Source organism: Budorcas taxicolor, chromosome 16 (genome assembly GCF_023091745.1).
Source record: "Budorcas taxicolor isolate Tak-1 chromosome 16, Takin1.1, whole genome shotgun sequence".
Taxonomy (NCBI): domain Eukaryota; kingdom Metazoa; phylum Chordata; class Mammalia; order Artiodactyla; family Bovidae; genus Budorcas; species Budorcas taxicolor.
The window spans coordinates 58127021-58140570 of NC_068925.1; the positions used below are offsets into that span (position 1 = coordinate 58127021).

Genomic DNA, 13550 nt, shown 5'->3' on the forward strand with positions numbered 1-13550 from the left:
CTACAGTCCATGGGTTCACTAAAGAATTCCGCACGACTGAGTGACTAAGCACACAGCACACAATATTTTATTAGAAATACATGTCTTCGTAAGACGGTTGTAGCACAGCCTCTCCCTCTGCTTTCTGTCCTGGTAACTACAAATGGGTTTACCTACTCTTAGAATGCCATTCTTATTGTTGGTATTAATTTTATTCCTATAGTTTCATTTATGTATTTATACAGATACAGTCATAAAAAATGGAAAATGTCATAGTAATGTCATTCAGTTTTTAAAATCCCATGTCTGTGCCCCAGATTACGTAGTCATCTATTATTAAAAATATTTTTAATGATTTGACATCTTGATTGGACTGTGCCTTAATTTTTTATTTAACACGAGGAACTAGAATCATCTACCTTGTCACCTAGTAATTGAGAGTATTTTACAAATCACAATTTTTGCAAAGTAATAAAATGATTTTAACAACATCAAACCAATGTGCAGAAACACAATACCTTATTCCAAGCACTTGGGACAGATAAGCTTCATAATTCTAAACTTTTCACTTTTTGAAAGGAAATATGAAACACTCCAAATAAGGGTTGTGTCTGCACTCTGTAATCAAATATTCATATTTCTATTGGAAAACTTGTGAACAACTACACAAAGTGGGATATATAAAGATAAGCAGATATCTAATCATGCCATCAAATGAAATGAATTTTTGGTATTCAGAACTTTCAAGATTTTCAAATTGCAGATAATGTACCACTGACCAGTATTAACTGTATCTGTTTATTATCCAACTGAAGTAAGAAGATCTACATCAATACTTGGTGCTAATAGCGTCTCTGATTTACTCCCATGGAACTTGAAAATAAGGAACAATGTATATACTTTTTGACAAAACTCAAGAAAGAAGTCCTTTAAAGAAAAACAATAAAAAAAAAACCTCACACACTTTCACTGTTTCAAGAAATATCTAAAGTAAAAGAACTAAAACAAAGTACAAAATACACTTTTTCTAACACAATGTTTCACTCTTAACAGAAATATTTTTAAGACAAAGGATGACAGCAAGTTACTCAGTAACAACATTTAGAAGAAAGAGTCCTTTGTTAGATAATCCTGAGGTTTTTACAACCTGGCAAAATGTATCATCGTAAGACTCATAATAATGAGTGTGCCTTTCTTCTGTAAAACAGAAAAAAGCTTTTATAAAAGCTGAAGAAGAGAAGGAGGCACTGGCACGGTATCTCAGGCTTCACTGCCAGGCACATCAACTTATATAAGAACTCTGAGGATCTACATACATCCTGAATACCTTCTACACAAACCCTGAATACTTCCAGTGTTCCATCAGGGTTTTCTTACTTCAGTTTGGAGAACTTTGCTTCAGATTACATGTCACGTATTTAAGTATGCATTTTTACATGTGAAGATTATAAAGTATACGCACAAAGGTAGTAGAGTATTTTCATGTAAAATTTTCCCTGTGATTTCACACAAGGGGAAGCCAGTAAAGGTAATATAATTAGCTAACATATATTGACACTCAATAAATAGCAATTCTTTCATAAATAGATGATTAGAGCCTTGATAATTACATAGCCTTTATTCACTTAGTATCATAAAATTTCTGAGAACAGGGCATTAATTAGTCATTACCACAAAATTGCGGTATAATAAACTATTCTAAAATTTAGTAGCTTAGAGCCATCATTTATTTCCACAGATCTGAAAGACAGCTTAGTGTTGGCTAATTTCAGTAGCACTTCTTTATGAGGCTGAAGGTTGAATGATTTGGCTGGGGCAAATCAGTGCCACTCCAAGTGGCTTTCCTCCTCTCACTGGGACCAGCAGCTGGCTGGATCATGTTCTTTTCCTGGTGATGGCAAAGGGGCAAAAGTAAGCAAGTCCAACTGGGAAAGTGATTTCAAACTTTTCGTGAATTTTATATCTAACATAACTGGAGCCAAAGCAAATCTCATGGCCAAGTTCAAAGTCAGGGTGGGGTCGGTTCTGACAGTGGGAAAAAACTGTTTCATATCAAAGCACATAAGTACACAGAGGAGTAAAGAACTAAAACCACTAATGCAATTTAATATAAATATTAAAATCTGAAACAAATTTTTCAGCATTAACAATAGCTTAATATTTAAAGAGGCCAATTAAATTGGCTGTGTTGTTAAAGTACAATTTGTAGAGTTTAAAACACAGTTTATACAGCTTAAGAGTAATTCAGAACCACTAGAGGAAGAAATAACACTTGAAAGATTAAGAGGTACAAGCACTACACATTCATATGTTGAATGGTCACAAAAAGATGAAATAATAATCACTAAACAGAAAGAAAGCTAGCTTAGTGAAACTTTTGTGCTCATGGCTTGTAATACTGACATGGCAATCTATATATGTTTTAAACTAAGATCTCTAGGGGGAAGAAAGAACAATCACATTTTATGTAATTCTATTATGTCCTTTAAGATAATATGTTAACCATGGTCTCTGTCTAATGAAACTTGTAACTCAGATCCTAGTAGCTAAATTTTAGATTGTCTAGAGCAGTCTTCTATAATATAGCCTCTTCTCCAAAACTTATCCAAATCTTCCCACTAAAGAAATAATATGTAAATTATATCATTCATCACTCTACTGTATTTACTATATCTAAAAAAACTAACCTTACAAACAAAATGTGAAAACACCAAATAAATGTTCAAGTTCAGAAAAATGATTTCAATTTTTAACATAAATATTTCAAAAATATTTAAAGTACTTCATCTGACAGAGTTAGAATAATCTGCAACAGTAAGCCCTATTCAGAAATAACTTAAAAAAAAAAAAAAACTTCAGGAAAACAAACTTTCTGGAACCCATTAAGTAAATCACAAGTAACACGATGTGAAAATCTTTTCTTATTGAGTGAATATTTGAATAAACAATGATACTCATATTTAATCCGGAACTGTTGCTGTTTAGTCACTAAGTTGTTTCTGACCCTTTGCGACTCCATGAACTGTAGCCCATCAGGCTCCTTTGTGTGTGGGATTTCACAGGCAAGATTACTGAAGTGAGTTGCTACTTCCTTCTCCAGGGGATCTGCCCAACCCAGGGATGAAACCTGTGTCTCCTTCTTGGCAGACAGACTGTTTACCATTGAGCCACCTGGGAAGCCCCATTCTTGCATTAAGCTTATTCTAACAATTCCCTTAAACATAAATGATCATGTCTTTGATGGTGGTTTAGTCACTAAGTCCTGTCTGACTCTTGTGACTCCATGGACTACAGTCTGCAAGGCTCCTCTATCCATGGGATTCTCCAGGTAAGAATATTGGAGTGGGCTGCCATTCCCTTCTCCAGGGGATTTTTCTGACCCAGGGATTGAACCAGGTCTTTCTAGTCAAGAGATACCTGGAGTAACAGGTAAATTTGGCCGTGAAATACAAAACAAAGCAGGTCAAAGGCTAACAGAGTTTTACCAAGAGAACACACTGGTCATGATAGCAAGCATGCTCTTCCAACAACACAAGAGAAGACTCTACACATGGACATCACCAGATGGTCAATACTGAAATCAGATTGATTATATTCTTTGCAGCCAAAGATGGGGAGGATCTATACAGCTAGCAAAAACAAGACTGGGAGCTGACTGTGGCTCAGATCATGAACTCCTTATTGCCAAATTCAGACTTAAATTGAAGAAAGTAGGGAAAACCACTAGACCATTCAGGAATAACCTAAATCAAATCCCTTACGATTATACAGTGGAAGTGACAAATAGATTCAAGGGATTCAATCTAATAGACAAGAGTGCCTGAAGAACTATGGATGGAGGTTCATGACTTTGTACAGGAGGCAGTGATTAAGACAATCCCCAAGAAAAAGAAATGTAAAAAGGGAAAACGGTTGTCTGACAAGGCCTTACAAATAGCTGAGAAAAGAGGAGAAGCTAAAGGCAAAGGAGAAAAGGAAAGATACATCTATTTGAATGCAGAGTTCCAAAGAATAGCAAGGAGAGACAAGAAAGCCTTCCTACACGATCAATGCAAAGAAATAGATGAAAACAACAGAACGGGAAAGACTAGAGATCTCTTCAAGAAAATTAGAGATACTAAGGGAATGTTTCATGCACAGATGGGCACAATTAATGACAGAAATGGTATGGACCTAACAGAAGCAGAAGATATTAAGAGGTGGCAAAAATACACAGAAGAACTATACAAAAAAGATCTTCATGACCCAGATAACCACGATGCTGTGATCACTCACCTAGAGCCAGATATCTCAGAATGCGAAGTCAAGTGGGCCTTAGGAAGCATCACTACCAACAAAGCTAGTGGAGGTGATGGAATTCCAGTTGAGCTATTTCAAATCCTGAAAGATGATGCTGTGAAAGTGCTGCACTCAATATGCCAACAAATTTGGAAAATTCAGCAGTGGCCACAGGACTGGAAAAGGTCAGTTTTCATTCCAATCCCAATGAATGGCAATGCCAAAGAATGTTCAAACTATGGCACAATTGCACTCATCTCACATGCTAGCAAAGTAATGCTCAAAATTCTCCAAGCCAGGCTTCAACAGTATCTGAACCGTGAAGTTCCAGATGTTCAAGCTGGGTTTAGAAAAGGCAGAGGAACCAGAGATCAAATTGCCAACATCTGCTGGATCATTGAAAAAGCAAGAGAGTTCCAGAAAAACATCTATTTCTGCTTTATGGACTATGCCAACACCTTTGACTGTGTGGATCACAATAAAATGTGGAAAATTCTGAAAGAGATGGGAATACCAGACCACCTTACCTGCCTCCTGAGAAATCTGTATGCTGGTCAAGAAGCAATAGTTAGAACCAGACATGGAACAACAGACTGGTTCCAAATCGGGAAAGGAATGTGTCAAGGCTGTATATTGTCACCCTGCTTATTTAACTTATATGCAGAGTACATCATGCGATATGCCAGGCTGGATGAAGCACAAGCTGAAATCAAGACTGCCAGGAGAAATATCAATAACCTCAGATATGCAGATGATACCACCCTTATGGCAGAATTAAAGAGCCTCTGAATGAAAGTGCAAGGGAAGAGTGAAAAAGTTGGCTTAAAACTCAAGATTAAGAAAACTAAGATCACGGCATCTGGTCCCATCACTTCACAGATGGGGAAATAATAGAAACAGTGAGAAACTTCATTTCAGGGGGCTCCAAAATCACTGCAGATGGTGACTGTGGCCATGAAATTAAAAGACACTTGCTCCTTGGAAGAAAAGCTATGACAAACCTAGACAGCATATTAAAAAGCAGAGCCATTACTTTGCCAACCAAAGTCCGTCTAGTGAAAGCTATGGTTTTTTCAGTAGTCGTGGATGGATGTGAGAATTGAACTGTAAAGAAAGCTGAGCGCCGAAGAATTGATGCTTTTGAACTGTGGTGTTGGAGAAGACTCTTCAGAGTCCCTTGGACTGCAAGGAGATCCAACCAGTCCATCCTAAAGGAAGTCAATCCTTACTATTCATTGGAAGGACTGATGCTGAAGTTGAAATTGCAATACTTTGGCTACCTGATGTGAAGAACTGACTCATCTGAAAAGACCCTGATGCTGGGGAAAATTGAAGGCAGGAGGAAAAGGGGATAACAGAGGATGCGATGGTTGGAATGGTATCACCAATTCAATGCACATGAGTCTGAGTAAGCTTTGGGAGTTGGTGATGGACAGGGAAGCCTGGAGTGCTACAGTCCATGGGGTTGCAAAGAGTCAGACACGACTGAGCGACTGAACTGAACCCCCTTTTTAATGGTCTGCTCACATATTCCTATGTCAATGTACATATTCCTAAACAGTGTAGTCTGTTTTGCATGCTCATAAATAGAATTTCACTCTGTTTTTCTGACACTCTTTCATTCACATTTATGCTTGTTATTCATCCACATCATTTCATGGAGATGCAGTTCCTTCATTTTCACTGCTGAAAATGTTCCACAATGTGAATATGCAAACAATACAACTATGTGTATTCATTAAATACATGTTTCCCTAGGGTGAGGCTTCTCAAATTTCAGAGTGGGTGAGAATTATAAGGGGAGCCTGTTAAAAAAGCTGGTTGCTGGGGTCTACCTCCGGAAACTCTATTCAGTAGGTGTTGGTCAGGGTGTTAGAATTTGCAATTTTTTACAAGCTCCTAGGTGATGCTAATGTTTATGCTTTGAGAAGCAAAGCTGTAGGATATATTTATTATTCATTATTTATTTGTAAGAGTTTTTCATGTAATATAGACATGAAGATTTTATTACTTATATGTGTTCTAAATATCTTCTCCCAATTAATAACTTGTAAAGAAATTATGTTTTTAGGTATTATTTGGTAAACAGAAGTTTTTAATTTTGCTGCAGCCAAATTTATCCACCAAACATTTCATACTTCTCAGTGTTTGCAGTGATTGCTCAATTAGTTTCATAAAATGAATGATCATGTGCATTATATTAGTAACAGCTGAATAATAAATGCCTGACTTTAAAATATTTCTGCATTTAATGTGAATATAAAATTTCTTATGAAGTCTATTTTTAATAAAAACCTAGCTAAATGCCACTTACAGGCTGGAAGGCAAGACAGATATAAAGAGGTGAAAGATTTACTAGGTGCCTCAAAATTGCTCTTAAATTCTAGACTATCAAAGATTTTAATGACAAAACAACAGTTTGTTTCTTGAATGTTGGTGTTAATGCATGCCACTTCCATTTGCATTCACAGAAATTACTTAGAAACTTGAAAACAAAATGTCCTTGACATAGTATAAATAACTGAAACACGATTATGAATGCTGTGATGCTAATTAAGATTCATTAAGTAAATATTCAGACACTTAATTTATTTAAATGTGAAGGAAAAGACAGTCCCACTGGCAACCACTATATAAAATAAAACACAGACACTTAGTCTTCAAAAGCAAAAAATAACCTTTTTGTTATTTTGTCCAAATTACAAAAATTAGAAAATACTGAAAATGAGGAAACAAATGGTGCATGTTTATATGTGTGAAGTGTTTAGTTTGCTGACAGTAACAAATTGTTTACAGCAACCAAAACTGAAAAGTCTGTTGAAAACACAGTTTAACTAGAATATTTCAGAATTGCTATCTGTTCTAGAAACATTACTCTTTCCCTGTGAATATGTTTATGAGTATAAATATCACTCTTGAATCAGAATAATATGAATTTTACCTTTGACTTACATTAATACCAGTAATTTCTTGGGGTGGGGGCGACACAACTTTAAAGAGTATTACTCAGGAGTACCCAAATTTCCCACCTGTTACCAAAATTACAGCTTTAAAATTTGCAAAATGCTTCAAGTTAGTAGTAAGCAAGCATGTCTACCATTCTATTAAAACCACAGACTGTTAGGAGTTCTATTTACTTTAGTGTAACAGTGCTCTCTCAAACTGGCTTTGCTGCTGCTAAGTTGCTTCAGTCGTGTCTGACTCGGTGCGACCCCATAGATGGCAGCCCACCAGGCTCCCCGGTCCCTGGGATTCTCCAGGCAAGAATACTAGAGTGGGTTGCCATTTCCTTCTCCAATGCATGAAAGTGAAAAGTGAAAGTGAAGTCGCTCAGTCGTGTCCGACTCTTAGTGACCCCATGGACTGCAGCCTACCAGGCTTCTCCATCCATGGGATTTTCCAGGCAAGAGTACTGGAGTGGGGTGCCATTGCCTTCTCCCCAAACTGGCTTTAGAGAGGATGAATTGGAGAAAAAATAGTTTTCCTTTTTCTATGCAATAAGAAAACACCATGTAGTAATCTAGTAAAAAGACAACTAATAAATGCCTTTACCCTTATGTTAGAAATTTTGTTCTCTCCTCTGGCAAATGCTTCAGAAAATCTCAGGACTTAAAAACAGATTTTAAATGGTTTAAAATTTAAAGCCTTTTTCTCAATATTTAATACAAAAAAGATAGTTTAAAACTCTGTAGTCTACTTTTTACAAGGGGATCATGACCTAGAATTCAATATTTTAAAAGAAGTACTTGCAAACATTCAGTCCACCTTAAGAAATTTTTCATGCTCTAAGTTCTAGTAAAAAAAAAAAAATCTAACCAATCAATGCCCCCCAAAACCATATTTTTATATTATGTTAAAAGGTGAAAGAGCAAAATAATGAGCACAAAGACAGAGATGAACTCATTGTTATCAAATGGAAATATAAGATCTAAAAAGCTTAGAATTACCATTAGGCATCATTACCCAAGTAGGATCCACAGGGCCCTTTCAACCACGAGTCAATCGGTAATTGGGGAGTTCACATACTAATTACGTATTATCATAACTCCAAAAGCAATGTTTTAAAAATGTACAGCCCATTCCCAATGTCGAATTCATCATCACAAATGATATTTAATAAGCAACCTGATGGTTATGATTCTGTAAGTCTCTCAGTGGCAAAATAAATGGTCCAGCTAAAGAGAGGCTGATGTTTTATAGTTTAAGAAGCAACATCTAGATAATAGCCTATATTCTAAGAAATATTTCAATTCTAAATGAAGATGATTCAGTATCAGTCACTGTCTTCCAGTAACAAAGTTTTGTTGTTGTTTTTTTTTTAAACTATGATTAAAGGCATTGATTCTAACCGCTATTTCAAAGCCAGGAAAAATAAGTCTTTAACTCACATCAACTATTCAGCTTTGTGAAGGATAGGGCAGATGACATTTAGTATCTGTTCTCAGCACCTTATAGAATTTACAGCCAATCGAAGATGGAAAGTAAAAACTATACTGCCCAGATTCTCATGTAGCTATGCTTCTAGATGTGAATCAGATTTCACAATGGGATGCACTTATGTATGATTTGAAAGGTTGGAATTTTGTGGTCATTCTGCCTTGGAAATATCTGTTGCAAGCATCACTGTGAAGATGTGGATGGTCTCTGGAACAGATACAGTACTGTTCCAGTGTCCAGTCTGCAGCTCTGTGGCAATTACAGTGCATTTCTGATCCTTTGATTACAGCCATGGCATCACATTCTTGATCTCAACAAATGTTGATCACAACAGTTCCAATGGCTGAGAAAGAAATAATAGCGCTCCTGGCTTACCTATACTGAGAGTGAGTTAAGAGTCATTCTAGAAGGTTCAGTTTACATATCTCCAACTCTTCTAATAATCAAATTTGCATAAGAACATTAAAAACAGTGGGAACGTGTGGTGTTCTGGCCCCAGAAGCACCACCTACCACACACACCCCAACATAAACATACACACATACCTGCACTTTGAAGAAGGTAACAAATATTTAGCTAGAACAACGAAGAAAAAAGACAGAAGACAGAAATGACCAATCAAGAATGAAAGAAGGAATATTACAACTGAAACTCCCGAACACTAAAGCAAGAGGAAATTTAAAGGAATTAAATCACAAGAGAACGTTATGAACAACTTTATGCCCACTAATTAGAAAAATTAAATTTACAAATTCCTAGAAAGACAGTGACTACCAAAAAGAACTTCAAGAAGAAATAGAAAATCTGAATAGACTTATAAAAAGTAAAGAAAGTGAAAGTGAAGTCACTCAGTCATGTCCAACTCTTTGCGACCCGTGGACTGTAGCCCACCAAGCTCCTCCGTCCATGGGATTCTCCAGGCAAGAATATTGCAGAAATGGAAAATGGGTTGCCATTTCCTTCTCCAGGAAACAGAAACTGAACTAGGTAATATAAAATTTTTCCACAAAGAAAAGTCCAAGTCCAGATAGTTTCACTGATACACTCTGCCAAATATTTTGAAGAAGAAATAATAATAATCCTTTATAAACTCATTCAGTAAGTAAATGAGGAAACAATTCCCAAGTCATTCTATGAGGCCAATAGTACTTTAGCAAACTAAATCCAGCAACAAGGAAAAAGAATTTCACAATATGGTCAAGACAGATTTTTCCCAGGAATGGAAAGTTGCTTTAACATTAAAACAACAACCCACCCCGCAAGAAACACCTCATATTATTATCATAAATAACATAAATCACAAGATCATCTCAATATAGGTAGAAAAACCTTAGACAAAATGTAATAATATAATAATACATACTTTTCGCAACTAGGAATAGAAGGGAACTTAACCTGATAAAGGGTATCTACAAAAAGTCACAGCTAACATCACACTTCATTGTGAATGAATGAATACTTTCCCCCTAAGATAAAGAGATCCTTTCTGCCAGTTTCATTATTATATAAGAGATTTTAATTCATGCAATAAAGCAAAAAAGCATTAACATAGTAAAAGAAGAATTAAAATTATTTTTATTCACAGAACAGATGATATAATCCTAAATGTAGAAAACTCAAGAAATTCACCTTAAAACTATAAGAAAAAAAAAAAAAAAAGACCACGAGTACCAAGATTACAGGATGCAAAATCAATATGCAAAAAATTGATTGTATTTCTGAAGACTAGCAACAAACAATCCAAAAATAAAATTAAGACAACAATTCCATTCAGTAATAAAACACTTAGGAATAAATTTAATAAGAGACGTTCAAGACTTACATACTGAAAGTTATAAAACACAGATGTTAAAAATGGTTAAAAAGGAGACAGACCAATTTATGTTTATAGGTATTAAAAATATAAGCCAAAAAGTCTAGCAATTTATCAAAAGAATTCCACATTAACGCTAAACCTAAATTCTAGGTTTACTCTAGAAACACAAATAAGCTATCAGAAAATATATAAGCATATCTCAACAAATTAAACCATATGATTATATAAAGTGATGCTGAAAAGGCACCTGATAAAATACTGAAATTGCTCTTAACCAAGACACAGTTAAATAAATTATTTGAATTTAATGAACGGTATTCTTCAGGGAATTCCCTGGCAGTCCAGTGGTTAGGACTCTGCACTTCTACTGTCAAAGGCCAGGGTTAAGTTCCTGCTCAGGGAAGTAAGATCCTGCAAGGCATGAAGCAAGGCCAAAAAATTTTTAAAAACCCACAAAACTATTCTTCAAAAGGGGATAGCATGAACAGCAAACCACTAAAGCTGATTCAACTAAAGGAAATACATGGGAAAAGTATCTATAATTAGTATAATATAACATGCCTTTTAACAAAAGAGAATATAAAAAATCATTAGCAAAGAAAAAAATACAACCATCATTTCTGGCTACTGTCAAATATACACAGATAGCCCAAAGGCTATCTGGTAATAAAAAGTTACCAGATTTAATAAGAACAATGCCTAGATATAATACAAATATTCAAATATCAACAGTTTTTTGTTTTTTACTCTCAGCAAACAGTAGGTAAAGGAATGGAAAAAAACAGAACAAAATTATAGAAACATAGAAAAAAATTAACCAGAGAGACCTAAAACCTAAGTGAAAAAAAATAGAACTAAAAATCTCTTTGAAAGATAGAAAATAATCCAAAGAAACAAAAAGATATCCCATGTAACTGTAGTAAGATGAACTATCTTAATGTCACTGGTTCCAAAATTAAGTAATAAATATAGGGTAATTTAGATGAGAATTCCAAAAGAATTTTTCTAGAACTGGAAAAATATAAATCTTAAAGCTTACATGGAAATGTAAAAATTAACTAAGAAATTTATGAAAATTTAACACAGTGAGGACAAAACTGCCTGCCAGATAGTTGAGGCATTTTTAAAGTAGATCCTTTCCAGGAAGGAGAAATTTTAAAGATGCTCATGTCTAGCATTTGTACATATTTCACATTGATTATAAATATGATCATCATTTTTCTATTAAAAATGGTAACTAATAGTGTGTTTATAACATTAAAAAACTCAAAAAACTACTTTATCTAAATGACTGCTAAGTATTAATTCATGAAAATACCTTAGCAATCATTGAGCATCATATTATAAGAGCTTTACAAATAGCATCTTCCTTTCATAGTCCTCATAAGAGCCCCAAGAGATGTATCTCTATTTTAAGGATAAGGAACTTGGGGAGAGAATTTAATCAACTTGCCCAAAGTAACATTTCTACTCAGTGACAAAGAAGGATTTAAATAAGAGAATACTAGTTCCCAATGGAAAAGAGCAGCATACTGGGGGGAAAATGTATCTGCTAATGAAAAGGAATTCTACCCACATATATATGTTCTCCTGGAATTTAACTATGAAAGTATGTTAGTATCCAAGTGAAATACACAGCAAGTTGGAATAAGGAAAAGATGTAATGACAAATTAAGATTTAAATTTACCTTTTAAAGAAGTAACTATTGTGTTCGTGATATTATGCTAGATTATTTTTTTAACCAAGATTATCAATTAAAAAAAAAAGAATCAAGAATCAAAGAGACTTACCATGCAAAAGTTAAAATACAAGTGTTCACTGCTTTAGTAAACACTCTGAAGGAGATTTAGCAATGCAAAAGTTAAAATACAAGTGTTCACTGCTTCAGTAAACACTCAAGGTAGGAAATCAGATAAGAAGACAAAGGAATTAAGAGTAGAGTGATCAAATAACCATTCAACCCAGAACACTTTTGAGAATGAAAGAAGGGCCTAATGGTTATTATAATGGTAAGACAAATACAAAATAGGACTTCCCCAGGCAAATGCAGACATTCGGTCACCCTAGTTAAGAAAAATACTTTAACAAAAAATTCTTTGGTATGATTTTTTTTAGTACTTACTATGTTAGCACGTACTCCACAATATAAGATTTAATCTTATTCACTGTCCCTAGATGGGTGCTTTGTACACAGTAGGCACTCAATAACTGTTCAAGGTTTTATAGTAAGTTTCCTTTAATTTAAAATCAAAAAGTTTCCTGTGTCTATACAATATTTAAGCATCATTATGACCTAAATGTGTAAACAAGCATAAATCCAGGTATGCAAAGACTTAGAGGAACAAAAACAAAAATAATCAACAAACACACCTTTATGTATTAAACATGGGAGATGGAATGCTAAAATGAAAGCACAGCAATTAATGAGTAAAAATGGTATATTACATGCTTCTAATTTAGAGAGCAATAATGAAAACAAAGTTTAAACCTACAAAGAAATTTATTCTTTTTAAAATGTTTTTTTAACCTTAGTCATGAAAATTGACACCAAAAGAAGACAAATCTTTCATTTCTTACCTGCACAGCCGAAAGCCAAATGGTATCTAGAAGAGGGGCTGAATTTAACACAGCACACATTAGCCTTCGCCTCAATGCTTGCCACTGAGTTATCCAGGTTGGTAGACCATAGCTTCACTAAGAAGAAGTAACAATAAAAACGAAAATAAACAATACATTAGCCAATACTTCTACAAACTACAAACTTCTACAAACTTCTTGCTACAGCTGTCTTTTCATGCTAAGTATTTTGATTTAGTAGGATCAAAAATACTTAAACTGTATGAATAATGTTCAATAGAACAGTATATTTAAACCAACAGAGCTTAGTTTCAAAGTCAGAAAACAACATAGATAATCAATATATAATGAGAGAAAATATGATCTCTTAACCAAGGCATACAAGACAGGTTAAAAAAAAAAAGCAGTCTGGAAACACATGTGTATTTGTTTTAGCATTCTTTAAGTTGTGTGTGTGTATGT

At 34.6% G+C, this 13550-nt stretch overlaps 1 protein-coding gene across 2 annotated transcripts in view; it reads right to left on the reverse strand.

Annotated features, from left to right (window-relative positions):
- The window catches only part of COP1 (COP1 E3 ubiquitin ligase), a 230527-nt gene that overhangs the window by 70385 nt on the left and 146592 nt on the right, over positions 1-13550 (reverse strand). For both annotated transcript variants that reach the window (XM_052653649.1, XM_052653648.1), the window contains exon 15: positions 13089-13205. In XM_052653649.1, coding sequence (XP_052509609.1) covers positions 13089-13205 — 117 coding nt within the window. The remainder of the gene's footprint in view (positions 1-13088; positions 13206-13550) is intronic.